Source organism: Macrobrachium nipponense, chromosome 40, assembly GCF_015104395.2.
Source record: "Macrobrachium nipponense isolate FS-2020 chromosome 40, ASM1510439v2, whole genome shotgun sequence".
Taxonomy (NCBI): Eukaryota; Metazoa; Arthropoda; class Malacostraca; order Decapoda; family Palaemonidae; genus Macrobrachium; species Macrobrachium nipponense.
Genome location: NC_061101.1, coordinates 44,715,119 through 44,736,510, shown reverse-complemented (window position 1 = coordinate 44,736,510; position 21,392 = coordinate 44,715,119). Strand labels below are relative to the sequence as shown.

General features: G+C 34.4%; 1 protein-coding gene across 4 annotated transcripts in view; it reads right to left on the bottom strand.

Annotated features, from left to right (window-relative positions):
* Positions 1-21,392, bottom strand: part of LOC135212128 (uncharacterized) — a 121,524-nt gene that overhangs the window by 29,677 nt on the left and 70,455 nt on the right. For all 4 annotated transcript variants that reach the window (XM_064245528.1, XM_064245531.1, XM_064245530.1 and 1 more), the window contains one exon: positions 9,100-9,136. In XM_064245528.1, coding sequence (XP_064101598.1) covers positions 9,100-9,136 — 37 coding nt within the window. The remainder of the gene's footprint in view (positions 1-9,099; positions 9,137-21,392) is intronic.

The window sequence follows — 21,392 nt, the reverse complement described above, 5'->3', positions numbered from 1 at the left end:
TTCAGGCGCTATTGCATAAGCGGATTTCCTGGCTTCTTTTGGCATCTTGCCGCCAAAAGTGGCAACGAGAAGCCAACACTGGTTACAAAACATGAGTATTGATTATTTGTGTTTGCGAAACGTGCACTAGTTGATCTGCATCCACTAAGCATGTACGACGTTTTATTATGCAATATATGCCCAATTCTACATTTGATAACTGCAGTGACAAAACGTTATGTTTTCCTTAGAGGGAGCATTGACTGATATATTGGTTATTAGATATGAGATGAATATTCATATACTGTTGCAAACTGGCAAGACTTCAACTATTATCATTGAGACCTAATTTAATATAAAAAAATTGGAATGATAATTACAATAAATAGAAGTAAATTTCAAAAGAGAATTTAGTTATCATAATCGCGAAATTTCATTTCTTAAATAAAGTGAGATAAATAATCTATTAAAGTAAGTTCACTGTTAAGAAGACCTATTGACAAAGTGAACTAAAGCGTGCACGAAAAATGCAAATTTCTCAAAATCTCGTACATACAAAAATAAATCTTCAAAAGACTATTTCATTATATTCCTTTACACAAAATCTTTGCAACATCATCCACATAACTTGAGCAACAACTTTTTCACTTACAACAGCACCTTGATATCTGGAGCAACAACTTCCGTTGTACTCACAACATCGAAATATCTGGAGCAACAACTTCCGTTGTACTGACAACGTCCCAATCTGTAGCAACAACTTCTGGTGCATTTATGTCATCATCCAGATATCTGGAGGAAAAGCTTCGGTAGCACTTTCAACAACACCTCGAGATCTGGAGCACAACTTCTGTTGCAATTACATCGCCCCATTGTCTGGAGCAACATCTTCCGTTGCACTTACATCATCACCCCGATATCTGGAGCAACAACTTCCGTTTCGCTTACAACATCACCCGGTAATCTGGAGCAACAACTCCCTTACACCATCACCAACTTATCTGTAGCAACAACTTCTGTTCCATTTATGTCACCCCTTTATGTGGAGCAACAACTTCCGTTTCGATTACATCACCCGGTATTCCGGAGCAACAACTCCCTTACAACATCACCCGTTATCTGTAGCAACAACGTCTGTTGCATTTATGTTACCCCGTTATCTGGAGCAAAAACTTCCGTTGCACTTACAAAAAATGCTGTTTTTCTTTCCTTCCGTTTGTTGTTTATACGAACGGATCTCTTTGTTTATAAACCGTCATATCTCGCAGAAGCTGAGATAGATTGAAAAGGACAGCTGACCTCATCCCGTCATCTTACGAAAGTAGGTTAGACGGGGAAAATAATAACCGTTCAATTTGATGCAGTCGACAGATATACGTATGCCGCCCCCCCCCCCCCCCCCTCTCTCTCTCTCTCTCTCTCTCTCTCTCTCTCTCTCTCTCTCTCTCTCTCTCATTCGCACACACATGTATACAAAGCCATCTGTTACGCTCTTAGGAATTCTAATTATTTTGACTATATATATATATATATATATATATATATATATATATATATATATATATATACATTATATATAATATATATATATATATACTATATATATATATATATATTATATATATACATATATTATATATAAAACGTTACCAAATTTTTATTTATTAAGGTATATATAGTCCTCTCTCATTACATCATCTATACTCCTCAGAAGAATCGAATAAATAGCGATCTCGTAATCACCTATCACTTCCGACAAATGCTTTTCAGAACGTCAGCCAAACTTTGGCATTTCTACCAGCTCCAGTTTTCCCAGACAGTTTCCCATCATGTCTGCTTAAGACGAATGGGTGATAATCATTCCATTGCGTTGGTCCTCTCAATCAAAAGAAAACTTTTATTTGAAGTAAATATCGAGCATGGCGAGTGGCAGTGGGTCTTTAACCTTCTCCCAGTAAAGTAAATTTTCATTATAAATGTATATATATATATAATATCATATATATATATATATATATATATATATATAATATATATATATATATATACGTATATGTATATATATACACTACTTCACTCGCATTCTAATCCACGAGGAAAGCAGTAAGTTTTCGCCAATATGGAGCATATCCAGCGGATTTACGATGCGACAGCGCAAGACGTCTACCGCACCTGCATCTGAGCCGTCACTGAGCTGAAAGCCATGAAGCAGGAGCTTAAGTTCGCCTTCCTTTATATATAGCTCCTTTTAATGTTTCTCGGTTGGCCGGACTAATGGGATAGTAATGTCTCTCGCATTTTGCCTTATTTCACCTTGAATTGCCTTTGGGGTTAGGGTTCTCATCTCCTCATCTCTCTCTCGTCTCTTGTCTCTCCTCTCTAATTCTCTCCTCTGTTTCTCTCTCTCTCTTCTCTCTCTATTTCCTTCATTTATTTAATAGGGTATTTGTTCTCATTGATCTCTCTCTCTTCTTCTGCATTTGCTTCACGTATTGAAAAGAATCCATTATTGCGTTCTCTCTCTCTCTCTCTCTCTCTCTCTCTCTCTCTCTCTCTCTCTCTGACCTCTCTTCTCTCTCTCCTCTCTCTCTCTCTTCTGCATTTGTTTCACATATTAAAGAGAATTCATCATTGCGTTCTCTCTCTCTCTCTCTCTCTCTCTCTCTCTCTCTCTGAATGCGCGTCAGTCCCATATTTTAAATTTTGTGTATTTTCTCATAGAAAGAAACTATAACTTGACTTTTGGTCCGTTCAATTAATTCTGGTGCGTTGTTTTGTATGTATCTAATTAATATACTTATTGATGATTAATCATAATCACTGTCATCGTAACTGCTGTTGTAGTTATTACAGATACTACCTAAACTATTACGGTTATGCATCATAATTATGATATCCAGCCCAAATTAAATATTTTGGAAAACACACTTTATTTTTTAATTCACAACTTCTACTGTGAATATACTACAATTGAAAATCACATTTACCTCGTAATTTCAAAGCAAAATGAAGAATTTATGATTAATTTCATAAAACCCCGAAGGCCAAAGGTGCAGAGACGTTTCAGGGTCTCTTTTGAAAAGACAACTGAACTTAAATCAACCTAAACCTCGAGATGGTGAGTCTACCTCCACTTGGAACTGAAGATGCAAAGCACTGCATTGAGAGGCAATGGGAAGGATCGAGAGCCCAGAGCTACGATGGAAAGGCAACCTCTGGGAAATTCGTTATGTATCGGATACCTAAATCTCGTGATGAATAGACGGAGAGGACATAAAATTAGTGATGACGAGCAGGGGGATGCATGGTACTAATAGTGAAAAGTAGTGGTCCACGCTATAGATCAGTAAATGGCGTGAGTAGGACTAATGCTCATTCGCTAATCGGCACTTCATTCCCTTGACTTTTTCCTGCGCCATTTAATGCTGATTAATTAATGTTGCTAATTATCCTTTTATTCAAGAGCATTTTTCCTTTAAAGGGTAGTCTCGAAGACTAGCAGTTTCAAAGGAAAGCAAATATCAATAGCGAGGATTCCTTTCTTCTTTCTTTGTCGTAAATATATATATAATATATATATATATATTATATATATATATTATATATATATATATATATATACTATATATATATATATATATATCTATATAGAGAGAGAGAGAGAGAGAGAGAGAGAGAGAGAGAGAGAGAGAGAGAGAGAGAGAGAGATATATATATATATCATAATATAAAATAATATATATATATATAGTATGTATATATATACGTATGTATATATATACACAGAGAGAGAGAGAGAGAGGGAGAGAGAGAGAGAGATCGTTAGTTCTCCATAAATTTACTGAGTCAGGGCGAGATAGTTATGGTTCTCGCTCCCTCAGAGATAACATTAGTCACGATATGAGAATACAGCCCCAAAAATACTCCCACCGAATATTAAAGACGCAGGAATGAGTAAGTAAACTTAGCTTCGGTTTCAAGATGGATTTAGCCTCATTCTTGACATATCTTTCATATCCCAATATTGGATGAGTGAGTTTCCCCTCACTGAGGCACCTTAAAAAGGCCCGACTGATTCAGTTTCTTTTTACGTAAACTTGCATAATATCGAAGATCGGCAAAATATTTAAAGTTTCATAAGAGGATAAAAAACTGAATAGAGTTATATATATACATATATATATATATATATATATATATATATATATATATATATATATATATATATATATATATATATATATTATATATATATATATATATATGTATAATACTATATATATATATATATATATATATATATATATATAATCTTACTGGTGTTTATATGTATGTGCTTGTACAAAACCTTTTAATCTAGAAATAACTTTAACTGAAAAGGAATTAAAGTATTTCACAAAATCACAAAAAAATAAAAATAGTGACTTTAGTGGTCTTTTTATTATTCAATATCAATAATAATAGCAACATTAACAGTAGTATAAGTATTTGGAAGTTTAATAGCAGTAACAGTAGCAAAGCACTAGCAGCAGTAATAGTTAATCAATAGGAGACTTTATGGTTTACGTATTTTCAGAATATAATGTGAACCTAGTAAAAGAATATAAATAAAAAAAACCTACACACGCGTCAGATATGTTTATGAATAATTATGATGTTAGTTGAGGTGCTTCAGTTGGTAGGACGAATCCAGAAGGTCACACCAGGCTTAAGAACTGGCTGTCTGAAGTGACATTAAATTCAAAAAGAACGTCTCCAAGAAGAACGTTCCACAGCTTTATAGCGAAGGGAAATTTCGTAATGAAAAGGATTATGGAAGATGAAGATGAAGATGAAGAGGGAAGACAGGACAAAGAAAAAGGAGAGAGAAACAAATGGTGAGTAATAAGTATAAGGAAAAATATAGATGAACATAACAAGAAGAAATCAATGCTGGAACATTTAAACGGCGACAAGAAATAAAATACAAAATGACGAAGGAAAGCCAAGTTATGAATGTATATCAGAAGCAGGGTAAAAGTAACCATTCTAAATAACATTAATGAACTTAATACTAATGAATATTAGAAACAGGGTCAAAATAACCTTGCCTCTAACATTAATGAAGTTAAGAAATAAAAATTTATCGAAACAAAATACACTTTAGAGATGTCAAAGAAGGAAAGAAAAATTACACGAGAAATTTATTCAAGAATAAAATAAAAATAAGAAACAATTGAAAGGGGAATATAAAGAAGAGAGAGAGAGAGAGAGAGAGAGAGAGAGAGAGAGAGAGAGAGAGAGAGAGAGAGAGAGAGAGAGAGAGAGAGAGGTAGAATAAAAACCCCAAAAGAGATAATGAAAGGGAAGTCTTGTAATTTCTCACAGAAACATAAATAGAACTTGGCATTGTACCCTCGCGTGCCAGCAATACCCAAACGGAGTTGCCTGAGCACGGTCATAGAAATATTTGCTTGCGTGCTTGGGCAGAAGTTATTAAAGATCAGGTATTCCGATATTAGTATTTTACGGGCGGTCTCCCGATGTTGTGGAACGTGCGATTCTGTGATCAGGCACGCCAAGGATCTCTCTCTCTCTCTCTCTCTCTCTCTCTCTCTCTCTCTCTCTCTTCGAGATTCAGCCATATATACATGCATACATACATACATACATGCATACAAAAAATATGTGCATATATATATATATATATATAATATAGTATATATATATATTATATACACACATATATATATATATATATATATATATATATATATATATATATATATATATATATATATATGCGTGTGTGTGTGTGTGTGTGTATGTTATGCACGCGCACGTGTGAATGATTGTGTACAGACAATTAAATATGTCAACAAACAGATAGATACAGGCACAGATACATCTGTCTGTCTGCTGGTTTATCCGTTTCTCTGTTTATTGCTGATTTCTTTCACTCTCCTTCCTTTCTATGCATCCCTTCATTTGCCTATCTATCCATAAATCGGATGACCTCACTGCAGGGTTGTTCAGTTGAAACTTCCATCATAATAGAATATCTACACTGAAGAATCCCGTATTTTAGCTTACTCTGGGAATAAGCCTACCAACTAATTTGTTGTTGTTGTTGTTGTTGTTGTTGTTGTTGGGGGGGTGGGGGGGGAGGGATGTTTGCAAGAATCTGAATAGGTCTGAAAAACGTGTTTTCTAATTGAGTTAGAGATACAGGAATTTTAGAATAGGATATCTATGGTTTACTTATTAGAACGAAAATGTGAAAAATAAATAATGTGCATGTTAAGCAGTACCAAAAATTATTTCTAATACGCTATTTGATGAAACAAGGCTCTACTTAACATAGATTTTAGCACGTTTTAATTTAAGTTAAAAGTGAAGAATATAATGTTTACAATTCATATGTGAGGAGAAAAACCTGGAGGTCGGAGCACGCCTTGCTTTTTTTTTTTTTTTTTTTTAATTTAAGCGTTCCCTATTCTGTCTATAGAGGTGCAGGTTAGCCAGAAGGGAAACGTTTAATTTACGTTAATTAAAATTGAGGAATATAATGTTTACAATTCATATGTGAAGAGAAAACCTGCAGGTCGGAGCACACCTTGCTTTTTTTTTCTTTCTTTTTTCTTTAGCGTTCTGGGCTGTCTATAGAGGTGCAGGTTAGCCAGAAGGGAAGGCGAATAAGCAAACAGAATGACTGAATTTTGGAAACACAAGCAAAGAATTTATTTAGGATGGAAGTAGAAACTGAGTTTGTGACACTTTAGGAGTTGAAGATAAGGACTAACAAAGAAGCTTTTGCAAAAGCTGCATAAGAGCGATTATAACGTAACGAGTAGATCAAAATACAAAGACGTAAAAGAGAAGATTTAAAGTAGTTAGAAATCGAAAAAAAAATGTTAAAAAAGTCAATCAATTGTTAAACTTCAGAAAATCTTCAAATAAAACCTTGAAGGTTTATACATTAGAAACAGACAAAAGACAGGATAATAATAAATCACATCTGAGCGGTGCTTACTTAAAGCAAAGAATTTGCAAAAATTTACAATAAATTGAATGCAGGTCCTTCCTGAATCAATTTACAATACAGACGACTAAAACTGACTAAAGAGGGAACAACGTAGCAAATGAAAAGAAAACACCGGAGGAATATACAGCATCCAGCAGTTACAAAACAAATAAATTGGAGCCCAGATAAAAATGAATGAGCCCAAAAAATTGAGTAGCAACTGCAACAGCCAGATACCCTGCACCTGTTTGCTTTGACTAGCCAAGGCTTAATGCCCAAGAGGAATTATGACCGGCTATTAATACCCAGAGCAAGAGGGTTTGACCTCGTATGGACAGATTAAATGCTTGGAAATTACCGTGGCGTCACAGAGAAACGTCTTTAAATATATATAGTATAATAAGGTGGCATGTGCGAGATGTTCACTCATACGCTAATAAAACCACGCCTTCAGAAGTGGTTGCATTTATAAGAGAGGGTCGAGATGATAGGTTTAGTCACTGAGGACGTTACGTACCGTCCAGGAGCATGGGATGAGGCGCTTTCAATCTGTGCAGTTATATCCCAGGCTGGACGACGGCCCAGAGACTATCGTTGTTACATATTAAGACACGAATATATATATCTTATATAGTATATATATATATATATAGATATATATTTATATATATATATATATATATATATTATAAATATCATATATATATATATTAATATCATTCGAGCTACAAATGTCCTTTAATATCTAAATTCACACTACCTCGGAATTGGATATATTTTCATATATGTACCGAAGGGGAATTTTTTAGTTGATAATAATTTCGTCCCCACATGAGATCGAACCACCGTCCAAGTGGACGGGAACGAAATCAGGACCCAGTGACGCTATCAGTCAGCTAATAGAGACGCTCTGTTAGCTGACTTGATAGCGTCACTGGGTCCTGATTTCGTTCCCGTCCACTTGGACGGTGGTTCGATCCCATATGGGACGAAATTATTATCAACTGAAAAATTCCCCTTCGGTACATATTAAAATATATCAATTCCAAGATAGAGTGAATTTAGATATTAAAGGACATTTGTAGCTCGAATGATATATAAAGGAATCACGGTTCGATGTGATAATTATTCATATATGATTATATATATATATATATAATATATATGAGCCACCTCATGCACCTGTGCAAGTGTCCCCATCTGCACGTCAAACCCTCTACACACTATGCCATTATCGGTATCGTGCATTGCACACATTTCCTTGCTTCCTGGATACTAAGGCCCTCTCTTTCCAGTGCCTTTCTCTTACATCTATCCAGTGCTTTCTGGGTCCTCCTTTCCCTCAAAAATTCTGATGTATATACTCTCTCTGTCAACCTATTTGTCTTCCATTCTTGTCACATCGCCAAACCATCGCACAGAGCTTTGATCCCTCCTTTAACCAATGCTAACCTTTTTGCCACTCCTGAGTACGCCACATTTCTACTAGCCCTCTCATTCAATAATATTTCAATTTCGTCTTATCTTTTCATTTCTATTCTTAATCCACGTATCTATCTCAGGGACAACAATCCCTCCACATTTGCCAATCTTCTTCATTTTATGGACAATTCAAGTCTTTTGACACATCTTGTGCACACACCCCGCTATCTTTCTTTCATTAACAATTCGGTATTTCCATTCGTCTCTCATCCTTCCATCATCTTCGCATTTGCTCCCGAGTTTAAGACTTAAACAAATAATCTGCTTCCATTCTCCTGCCATTCATACTGACATTCATTACTTCATCTACCTAGCTATCATTTATCTTTACGATATTGCCATTGCTCACATTTATTCTCAACATTTTCCTCTTGCATTCTCTTGAAAACTGTTATGCTACTTAATGCACTTTCTCTTCGCTAATCCTAATTACTAATGTCATCTGCAAACACCAACCACTCCCCACTCATTTCCTCATTCCATAACTTCGCAACCTTACCCGGAACTTTTGATGGAAAAGAAAAGTGGCCCAGCTACTGGACTAATATGTGTTTAAATACATATCCCCTTGTGAGACAACTTCTAAAGCTATGTAAAATTGTTTAAACTTACTTAAAAATATTGGAATTACTTACCCCCAACCGGTTCCCGCTCGTCGACAATAATCATCTCCTGGAAAAGAAAAAATATTGATAATCAATGATTAAAAAAATCATAAAAAATTATCATAAACTTGAATTAATTTTGAGGTTAGGTATATAGATTATGCCATTAGGTACACGTTTCAGACTTGTACTGCAGATTAAGACATTAAAAATTGCTTTTAATCAGGATAGGTACAATTGTCACACAAATACCTGAATTACAGGTAACGTGATAGTTCTTCATTATCAACAAAGATACATTTTCCTTACTTTACTATTGGTTCTCGTTACAAATATTCTTGTGAATGAAGATGTAATCTTAGAAATTGTAACAACTGATATCTCGCATCTCCTGAATTACCAACTGCCATATAAATCGCCTTCCTATTATTGCCAGCTTATCACCAATCGGTCAATATAATGCTGACTTAAGGTATCATCTCATGGTATGTCAAGAACATGACAGCCTATAAATAAAAAATGAGGGTAGAATGTCTCAAAGCGTTTTTGGAACACACGGCTATCAAAGGGGTTGTCCCCCTCCCACCCATTCCTCCCACCCCCACGAGCAGACCTTTTCCTGTGACGTCATTTGGCAACTCTTCATCCGTTCTCTCTCGCCATTCTGATGGACAAATCAGTCATCGCTGTTTGTGTCAAGAATACGCTCAAATGTTTGTGCAAAGCAGTAGTAAGGCTTGTTAAACACGTATTTCAAAAAGGCTTGGACGACAGGCCCAGACTTTTTATTGTACAGCAGTCAGCATTAGAGACATAGCTTATATTTAAGTATATTTTATCGGACTGCTATCGCTTTTCGACATGGAACACTAACTGGGAGAGAAATGGATCATTTTTAAGTTCATCTTAAAAGAATGCTGTTGATTTCAAAGTGGTTCTCTCTCTCTCTCTCTCTCTCTCTCTCTCTCTCTCTCTCTCTCTCTCTCTCTCTCAAAACCTGTATTACGGCCTTGACACGTATACTTTCAACTGAAGTAATTACTGAATCATGATCCAAATATGCTTTAATTCATAGTTTGATTTTCTTTATCCCTCTCGAAATATAAAAAAAAAAATTATCAAATAAAATAAACTGAATTAGCAGCCTAAATAGGCATATTTATCTCTGTTACTGCCCAATGAATATGTACAGTTAATGCCTTGCTCTTGTTTTTGTCAACAGTGAACCGACGTAATGAAATAATATTTAACATAGGTGTTTTCATCCGTATTGGAAAAATACATTAGCATTACTTAAACCAAAGGAATAATCGCTTTTCTTGTAATATTAACCAAGAAAAATAACATTTTCCGTAAAGTGTAAGCCACCATTCCATTCTCTACATAGGTATGGCCCATCTGAATTTCCGACCATTCATCCTACGATTTAGGATTTTTTTTTTTTTTTTTGTGGGGGGGCAATTCCTGTGGTGGGATTTACTTGCCTCTGTTACATTATCAAGCAAATAAATGAATGCTATTTTTCTAGTGATAATAAACAAAACAAACCCTTTTACATTTGCAACAAAGATGATTTACATCAAAAACTACAGAATTATTTTAATGTCATGATTTGGCTGTTTTTATACTGAAGGTTTTCTTTTGTCGTTTTCGTTTGCATACCAACCTTTCTTGCCTTTCTCATCCGCCCAAAAACATGTTTTTTTTTATTTGATTAACCTTACAAAAACGAAAACTATGCATAATGCTTTCCTACAAGAACGTTTTCTTAATAGAGTATAATTAAAATAGCTGAAATACTTCCTCCCTTACTCCTCGTATTGGATTCCGCTTCCTAAACGACTGAAATCCACCATCAAGATCAATGTTGAGAAGGAAGCTGGTTCTAAGAGATAATTATAGAGATAATCATTCTCACCGAAGTGGAATGGAATATAGAATTTAGGCCAAAGGCCAAGCACTAGGACCTATGAGGTCATTCAGCGCTGAAAGGGAAACTGAAAGTAAATGGTTTGAAATGTGTAACAGGAGAAAAACCCCAAAGCAGTTGCACTATGAATCAATTGTTAGGAGAGAGTGGAAAGTACGATTGGAGAAAGAAAATATGAAAGGAGGCGCAGTAAAAGGAACGAAAGTGCTTGCAGCTAGGGGCCGAAGGCACGCTGCAAAGAACCTTAAGTAATGCCTACAGTGCACCGTGTAAGGTGCACTGATGGCACTACCCCCATACGGGGCATTCTCATAGGGAAATTAATTTAATGGTGATATATATATATATATATATATATATATATATATATATATATATATATATATATATATATATTAATATATACATATATATATATGAACGAAGTTACAGCCACGAAGAAAAAATTGAAAACACTGGAGATGCTAAGTACTTTCGTCTTATTACCAAGACATAATCACAGCATGTTCTTAGCAATAAGGTAAATAAAACGGAAGAATACTTAATATTTCTAGGGTTTCATCTTTTCCTTCGTGGCTGAAACTTTGTTCGTAGAATCATCACATACGGATTCCAGGTGAAGATATATAAAAGCATACAGCAGGGTCCACAAAGCACATCAAATAGGCCAAAGTTTATTCACATGATACGTTTCGCACACGTTCTCTGTGCATCTTCAGTCTATAAAAATAAAAGAATTGTTAAAATTAGAAAATATATATTTTAAATAAGTTAAGAGAGAGAAAAAATTTATTTATAAAAATTAATATAACTTAACAGGATTACAGTAAAAAAGACCCAGTTCTCACCAAACCGCCCAAAGGAGAAGGAGAAGGAGAAGAACGAATGACCAAGATTTAGCACCAACCTACGACTTCAGTCATTCGTTCTTCTCCTTCTCCTTTGAGTGGTTTGGTGAGAACTGGGTATTTTTTACTGTAATCCTTTTATTTTGTTATATTAATTTTTATAGGTAAATTATTTTTCTCTCTCTTAACTTTATTTTTAAAATTTTATATTTTGTTTAAATTTTAACAATTCTTATGTTATTTTTTACAGACTGAAGATGCACAGGAGAACATGTGCGAAAACGTATCATGTGAATACACTTTGACCTATTTGATGAGATTGGTGGACCCTGCTGTATGCTTATATATATATATTATATATATATATATATATATATATATATATATATATAACATATATATACATATATATATATACATATACATAAAATATATATATATATATATATAAATATATATATGTATGTGTGTGTGTATGTATGTACGTATATGATGTATGTGTGTGTATACTGTGTGTGCTTTGTGTGTGTAAGCACGAGCGTTGAATACAAACTCAATACGTGACTGTTAAGCTGCAATCCTGGTCGGTAAACTAAAAAATATTAATGGATCATAAGTGACCCGGTATGGGGACGGAAGCCCGGTACGGAATAAGAAATATGAAGGTAAACAATAACTAAGAAAAGAAATAGCAAAGCTAAATCAGCCAAGTAGCAAAGAAAAACACATGAGAACTTCTATTACCAATTAGCTAAAAAATGAGACTGAATTTAAAAGACGGTCGGGATTGTGCAGTTTCATGAAGCCTGATGCTAGAGAGAAGTGTAGAGATGCAGGATAGGATCTGCAACAGAAATAAAGTTTTTAGTTCTTAATCTAAGATGAAAGTCAGCGTTGAAGACAAGAAAGGGGAGCCATATTCAAACATGGCAGAATAATAGAATGGAAATATTTCCTGCAAATTGGCAGGTCACCAAAAGTCTAGAAAGACTCCCAGTAAACCAAATGGATGGCTTTCTCAAAAGTAAATTCACAAAAAAAAAAACTACACCTAGAATTCAAAATGATTTGCATCATCGCCTGAATGGGGTTGAATGCTTTACCCTGTTCCTAATGCCAATCCAATTTGTTTTCTAATCTTTGACTTCATCTTTTCACAGGAGGTAAGGTGACCGCAGAGTAGCATCATCTACATAAGCAACAAGCTTGTTTTCATGGTCAATCGATCTCATGGGTAGATATTATATATATATATATATATATATATATATATATATATATATATATATATATATATATATCTATATATATATATACATATATAATAGTAGACCAAGAACACTAGCATAAGACTCCAGCTATTACATTCCTGATTCACAGTAATACCCATCAATGTCTACTCTTTGCAATCTGTTAGTTAAGAAAATTCAGTAATACTACAGAGTGAAGGCACACTTATCCCTAACTATCTAACTTTGAAAACAAGGCCTCCGTGATTAACGCGGTCAAAAGCAGCATTAAAGTCAGACTAATCTACGCATTTCATGACCACAATCTAGAGAATTTCCATTATGTGAAAAATATTAAATAAAAACAATATTCTTCACTATAAAGTAAAAAAATTCCCGATTGAAATAGTTTTCCCCCTCAGACAGACAAAACAGAGGAGTGTCCATCACATGGAAATTAGTAAATAACCAAAATTAATTTATTATTATTCATCACTAGATAAAAATGCATAAAACAGCTTCCCCATCGGGGAGAAAGAGAGAGAGAGAGAGAAAGAGAGAGAGAGAGAAGGAGAAGATAGAGAGAGAGAGAGGAGATAGAGAGGAGAGAGAGAGAGATGAGAGAGAGAGAGAGAGAACAAACATATAGAGAATGGCCTCTGTTGAAAATTAGTAAATAAAAACGAAACTTCTTATCCCCAGAGAGAGAGAGAGAGAGATCAGCTTTTTTCTTTTGACGGAGGAACAGCTGAATGCCTACCAGGAATTATTAGACTCTGAAAGGGAATGTAGAAAGAGGAATGGAAGAGGACGGAGAATGGCTGGGATGGGGGTGGCGAAGAAGTAGGGGGGGGGATGGGGGAGTACTGGGAGGAATGCGATGGGTGTCAAGTAAGCGAAGGGATTTATCACGGTTTAAAATACCCGTCCTCCCATCAACACTTTTCTTGACGCCGAATCCTCGTCCTAAATTCCTTATTTCACGCTTTACCGGCGCCGCGGAGGGTGAGCGCCCAAAATAGGGGAGTGATATATATATGTATATTATATATATATATATATATATATCTATATATTATATATATAATATATATATATATATATATATAATATATATATATATATTCATGAGTGTGTGAGTTGTTATTTATATATATATATATATATATATTATATATATATATATATATATATATATATATATATATATATATATATATATATATATATATATATATATATATATATATATATATACATATATATATATATATATATATATATATATATATATATATATTATACACATATGTTTATGCATCTTTATCACATAACAGTCACATATTTGATTCACAGCATTAAACCACAAAATGTCATCTAATATCCAGTTAGCTCTACCTCCGATAAATCATACAGAATGGGAATTATAACTGATAAGTAATTAATAAGTCGACCCTGAAACTCCGTTATGTGTGTATATATATATATATATATATATATATATATATATAGAATATACTATTATATATATATATATATATATTGAAAACCGAAGTAACAATCATAGTTTTCTTAACTAAAGAAAGAAATCATGTAACTGCAAGAAATAATAATTGTATATATATTTCCATCATATGATCATTCGATACATATTGTTGTTTCCGCTTACCAAATGACGAAGATGAATGCTGCACCGGGAGTTCTAGAATTACAACTCGCTTGCAAAATAACTAATGTCCTGCATTTGTCATGATTGACGCTAAAAACTAGTTGGCATCTCGTTCCCTTTGACGTTAAGCAGCCAATATGCTAAATTGCCACTTAGGGAATTCTTTTCGTGTCTAGATTATACATTTGTATTTTATTTGTTTGCTTTTCATTTATAAAAGCATAATTCTATTAAGCATGAAGGCAGTGCATTCCAACAAAAATAATGGTCAATGAATGTTTACGACAATGCACTGCCTCTCTCACCTCTCTCTCTCTCTCTCGTCTCTCTCTCTCTCCTCTCTCTCTCTCTTCTCTCTCTCTATGTATATATATATATATATATATATATATATATATATATATATATATATATATTTATATATATACATATATATATATATATATATATATATATATATATTTTATATATACTATATATATATATATATATATATGTGTGTGTGTGTGTGTGCGTGTGTGTGTGTGTGTATACATATATATACATATATAAATGAAGTTACCAAACTTTCGTGATTCAGTTATACCATTTGTATTCCTAAAACTCATAATATAAATATTTATATCATATAATATATATATATTATATATATATTATATATATATATATATATATACCATATATGTATATGGAATAACTTTACATAATATATTATATATTTATGACTATATATATATATATATATATAATAATAATCTGATAATTTGTATATATATATATATAAAATATATATATATATATTATTATATTAATAATATAATATATATACGGGAGTACAAATATATGTATATATTTTATAGCATGCATAAAGGTACAAGAGATAATTTCTGTTTATACATAAATGTGTATGATTTAAATTTTGAGTGTGTGTGTGTGTGTGTGTGTGTCCAAAATGGTCTACGTTGGTAACGGTTGCTGATTCGTGTTGGGCGGGGTCTCAGCGACCTGAGTAAGGATGTTACTTGACTTTCGCTGACGCTGGGTCTTCTCATGCCTTCCAAGGGGCGCGATGTTCTCGGTGGATTGGGGCGCGCTGTCTGGTCCCTGTTGGCTTGGTATTCCTTCTTCTGCTGGAGGGGATATATGGTCCGATTCTTGTTGGACGTTCAAGGTCGGCTTCTGAATAGCGATGCTCACTGCTTCCGTTATTAAGAGGCGACCGTAGTTGTCTTCTCTGTGTACGACCTGGGTGCCTTCTATGAGCTCTTGTAGAGATGGCTTCCTGTCGTGAACATCTATGTAATGTTGATGGATGGCCCCTTGATTTCTATGAGCCAGCAGACGTCTGCTGGCTCATAGAAATCAAGGGGCCATCCATCAACATTACATAGATGTTCACGACAGGAAGCCATCTCTACAAGAGCTCATAGAAGGCACCCAGGTCGTACACAGAGAAGACAACTACGGTCGCCTCTAATAACGGAAGCAGTGAGCATCGCTATTCAGAAGCCGACCTTGAACGTCCAACAAGAATCGGACCATATACTCCCCTCCAGCAGAAGAAGGAATACCCAAGCCAACAGGGACCAGACAGCGCGCCCCAATCCACCGAGAACATCGCGCCCCTTGGAAGGCATGAGAAGACCCTGCGTCAGCGAAAGTCAAGTAACATCCTTACTCAGGTCGCTGAGACCCCGCCCAACACGAATCAGCAACCGTTAACCAACGTAGACCATTTTGGACACACACACACACACACACACACTCAAATTAAATCATACACATTTAGTATAAAACAGAAATTATCTCTTGTACCTTTATGCATGCTATAAATATATACATATATTTGTACTCCGTATTTAGATTTCTATATTCATTTTTCATTCCTGTATGTAATTTGTAATTTTTTATCTAAAACCAACATGTAAAACATATATATATATATATTTTTATATATATATCATATATATATATATATATATATATATATTGATAGACAGATAGAGAGACTGATAGATATATGCGTGTATGAATGTCTGCATGTCTGTGCGCATGTATGTATGTATGTATGTATGTATGTATGTATGTATGTATGTATGTATAATGTATTGAAATGCCTTGGAAATGTATTAATTCAAGGCCACTTGAGTCCAAGTCGATGTATAAAGAATTAAGAAAACTTGGGCATTCATTTGCTTGCAGTAGACCAGTGAGTGTTGTGTGAGTGTGTGTGTTTGTGCGTACCTGTGTTTACTGAAAGTGCTACATCAACATGAAGTCACTTAAAAACTTTAGTTAAGAAATTATAGTATTATGGACGTCAGTTTCGAACCTCAATTTATTATATTGTCGACATTATCCAACATTAAGATCCAGAAAGAATAACACGTGTAAAAGTAACATGAGTGATATGAGTAATTACTTGATTATTGGCGAAGCTGTTCACGATCAAACGGAAGCAAAATAAGAATAAAGCCCAAATTTAATAAAACTTCAACTCTGAATGATGAGTAATGTGAAAAACCATTCATCTGACCATCTGATCCATTAAACTCCATTATAGAGACCGAGGTAGAACGCGTCCCATTACCGGTCTGAGCTCGATTTCTTGACGTCATTGTCGATGGACTCCAACGGTACGCGAGTTAAGTATTGTACGAGTCATATGGTACGACGGACAAATGAATTAATGTCGTTCTGATTAGATTGTCTGTTGTTGCTTTTTCCATTTATTTTGGCGTAAGTATATTTCTAAGTGTTGCATTGGACACAAGGGATGATTTATTAACGAAAACAGTATGAAAATCAATTTTCTCCAGATCTTTCTGCATGCTTAACGATTTTTTTTACTTAGAAAATGAACTGAATAAAAATTGGAAACGAAGCTTAAGAAAAATAAATATATTGTGTATCATAGTGAATTTAGCTTTTATCCGATACTAATTTCCTTGCCAAGAAAGGTATGACTCAGAGATATTCGATTTGCATGTATCTCTCTCTCTCTCTCTCTCTCCTCTCTCTCTCTCTCTCTACATATATATATATATATTATATTTTATATATATATATATATATCTATATATCCTATATATATATATATATACGTATATATATGTATATATATACATATATAATATATATGTGTGTGTATGTGTGTATACATATATTATGTCCCTGTATCTTATTCTTAATCAACTACTGACTTGTATAAAATATAATGCATAATGCATTTCATCTATACATATGAACATTATCAGAACTACACTTTATAGCCTACTCCAAAATAACCTCAGAACTAAATCTCATACACCGAAGTGATGAATAAAAACTACACTTTATACACCTAAATGACATTAGAGATAAGTTGTCTGCACCTAAATGACGTCAGAGCTAAGTTTCATACACCAGAATGACGTCATACATATCTTTTATACACCAAAGTGACGTCAGAACTACGTCTTATCTGCTGAAATGACATCGGAATAAGACTTAATGTCTTCTTAATGGGTGAAATATTGTCTAAACATTCGAAGGCCATCATGTCCACCCACCCAATGCCTCCATCTAGGCCAGGCTTAGGAGATAGAAAACAAACTAGGTTAAAAGATGATATGACTCGTGAACACTTGAACAAAGCACTATACGAAATAATCTGAATAAAAGGTCCACTTATTAATCTTGACTCAGTGAGGAATTATTCACTGGGTCGGTAATTATCTTTCTGTGAAATGTAATGAATTATAATGAAATAAATGTAATCACTGAGAGAGAGAGAGAGAGAGAGAGAGAGAGAGAGAGAGAGAGAGAGAGAGAGAGCTGTTAAGCAAGGGAAAATTAGAAGCAGAGGTAAAACTTTGAGTCGAACAGAGAGAGAGAGAGGAGATGATGGAGAGGCGTATCTAGGGCCAAACAATATGGAGGCAGGTGCGTGAAAATGGGTCAGTTTACGTTGAATCTGACTTGTTTCATTAATCGCTCTGTCACCGTCTCCCTGTACATCTGTCTGCTTAGCTGTCTGTTTTTTTACTGTCGGTCGGTTTGTCTGCTTGCTTTTCACAACAGATTTTATGCTTAAGTTTACTGTGTACAGTTTTCCCATTGCAATGGAGGTTGTGTCTCACAGTGCGACGGTGCGGTAATAATTATTATGAAGTGATTTCACAAAGGTTCTCTCTCTCTCTCTCTCTCTTCTCTCTCTCTCTCTCTCTATATATATATATATATATATATATATATATAATATATATATATATATATATATACATATATATATAAAATATTATATATGTATATATAGATATATATAATATATAATATAATATATATATTATATATATATATATACGGTATATATATATACACATTTATATCTGTGAAACAGTTGCTCGCATCTTGATTAGTACCATATATATATATATATATATATATATATATATATATATATATAATATATATATATATATATATAATATATATATATATATATATATATATATATATATAGATGTATACAGTATATAAAAATTTATGTATGTATTATACCCAAACGGATAATAACTCACTCAAATACCCAGTGAATTTCTGATACCCACCAAAATAATCACGAAAGCAATTCTAAGGACACTACAATCTTTCAAAGCAAACGTTAAGGAAAAAAGGCTGGAGAGAGAGAGAGAGAGAGAGAGAGAGAGAGAGATAAATTAGACGAACATCAAAGGAATCCATTCGATCCCCCACCAAAAGAGAGAGAGAAGAACAAGATGAGGGAGACTCCTCCCTACCTAGTCCATGAATCTCCCGCTGCAAAAGAAAGAAAAAAAAAGAGAATATTCCCATCCTCTTCAGAAAAGCAGCCGAGATGATCACTCACGCCGAGACGCATCAGAATAGTCAATATCAAAGAAGGGGAAGATACGAGTGAAATTGCTCGTCAGAATCCTTGTAATCTCTAGTCTATCGTTTCTCTCGAGATGCAGAAGGAACGCCGGAAGGTCAAGGCAAAGGTTAATGGTTTAATTATGAGACACATCTGGTCTTGGGGAGAAGACGAGGCAGATAGAAAGGTTACTTTTAAATGCGTCGTCTAGATACCCGAATGAATTTCAGCTTCAAAGCGAGAATAAAGAAGAAAAAATGTCTTTACTTGATGATCATTCAGGAGGGAGATAATGGTGGCTTAGCAAAAAGTGTTGCTAAAATAATCTAAAGGACAAACTAATGGGGAGACGTAGAAGGTGAATTAATGTCTTTTACTTTAAAGAGTCATTTAATGCTCGGGCACGAATGATGTCATGCACGATCGTGATTATGCTCAAATATTGTTGGAACCTATCAGAATCTGCAAGGGCTAAATATTTTAGAGCGTCAAGGTTCTGAGAGAGAGAGAGAGAGAGAGAGAGAGAGAGAGAGAGAGAGAGTATCTTGGCAGTGAATAGCATTTCAGATTTAGATTTGTGCATAAAAAATTCCACCGCAGTTCCGTTAAAGCAAAATATAGATAAATAAATAAATAGATAAAAGTTCCCATCGGGAACAAAGGAGGAGCAGGGCGCTGATGGGTTCCGGCGCTTGGTCCTCAAGACCTAAATTTCATAATCAGTCAATCAACAAAGGACGAGCAGCAGGCGACACTGAAATAAGGACAGTCAACAGCCAATAGCATTTCATAGGACCTTGACTCTGTATATTGAATTCAGCAGACCGGTGTCACGTGGACCTTACATTCCGACGAGAGAAAATAAGAAGCCTCGAATGGGTGCGGTGGTGTTCTTAAGAAAACAAATTGTCAAAGGTCCTGGAGACGTCATTCTTCACAGTGGGTTTTCACTCGAAAATGGAAGACGATGCTGAGCCAATTTCGTTTGGAATTTCGTTGCGAAGCTGAGAAATATTTTGCGGCTTTAACGGATAATATTTAAAAGGAATTTCCCGGTTACAAAATATCAGTCAATATGCATTGTGTATATATATTCACACACACACACACACACACACACACACACACATATATATATATATATATATATATATATATAATATATATATATATATATATCTATATATATAATACAATTGTGATTCTGTGATTGAGTAGCTAAGCAATCTTTGCATCCCTTTTCATTCTTATTATTATGTAATATATCTCCATTCACATTCTTTCTTCCATCTTACTTTCCATCCTCTTCGAACAATTGTTTCATAATGCAACTGTGAGGTTTTCTTCTTGTCACACCTTTGCAACCTTTGACTCACAATTTCCTCTTCAGCACTTAATGACCTCATAAGCCTCAGCGCTTGGCCTTCATCCTAAATTGTATATTCTATTGCATTCCACTTCATGAAGAATGGAAAAACACCAGTTAATGGTTCTACAAGTACGATGCTGCAGTGTAATGTTTGTAATTATGTCTAGTTGAGGGAAATGTTCCATATTGTTCCACTGTTTAAAATTAAAGGTGACTGAAAAAATGATAGAGACATAAGATTAATTGGTGTACACTTAAATGTGTATAATAAGATTTGGAAGAAAGGAGGTACGTGACGAAACGAGTGATAGGTGAGTAACAGTACTGGTACATCACACAGAATAGGGTACATGGGTCAGGAGTTTGTTTTGGAACAGAAGGAACGGAGCAAGGAAGGTAACA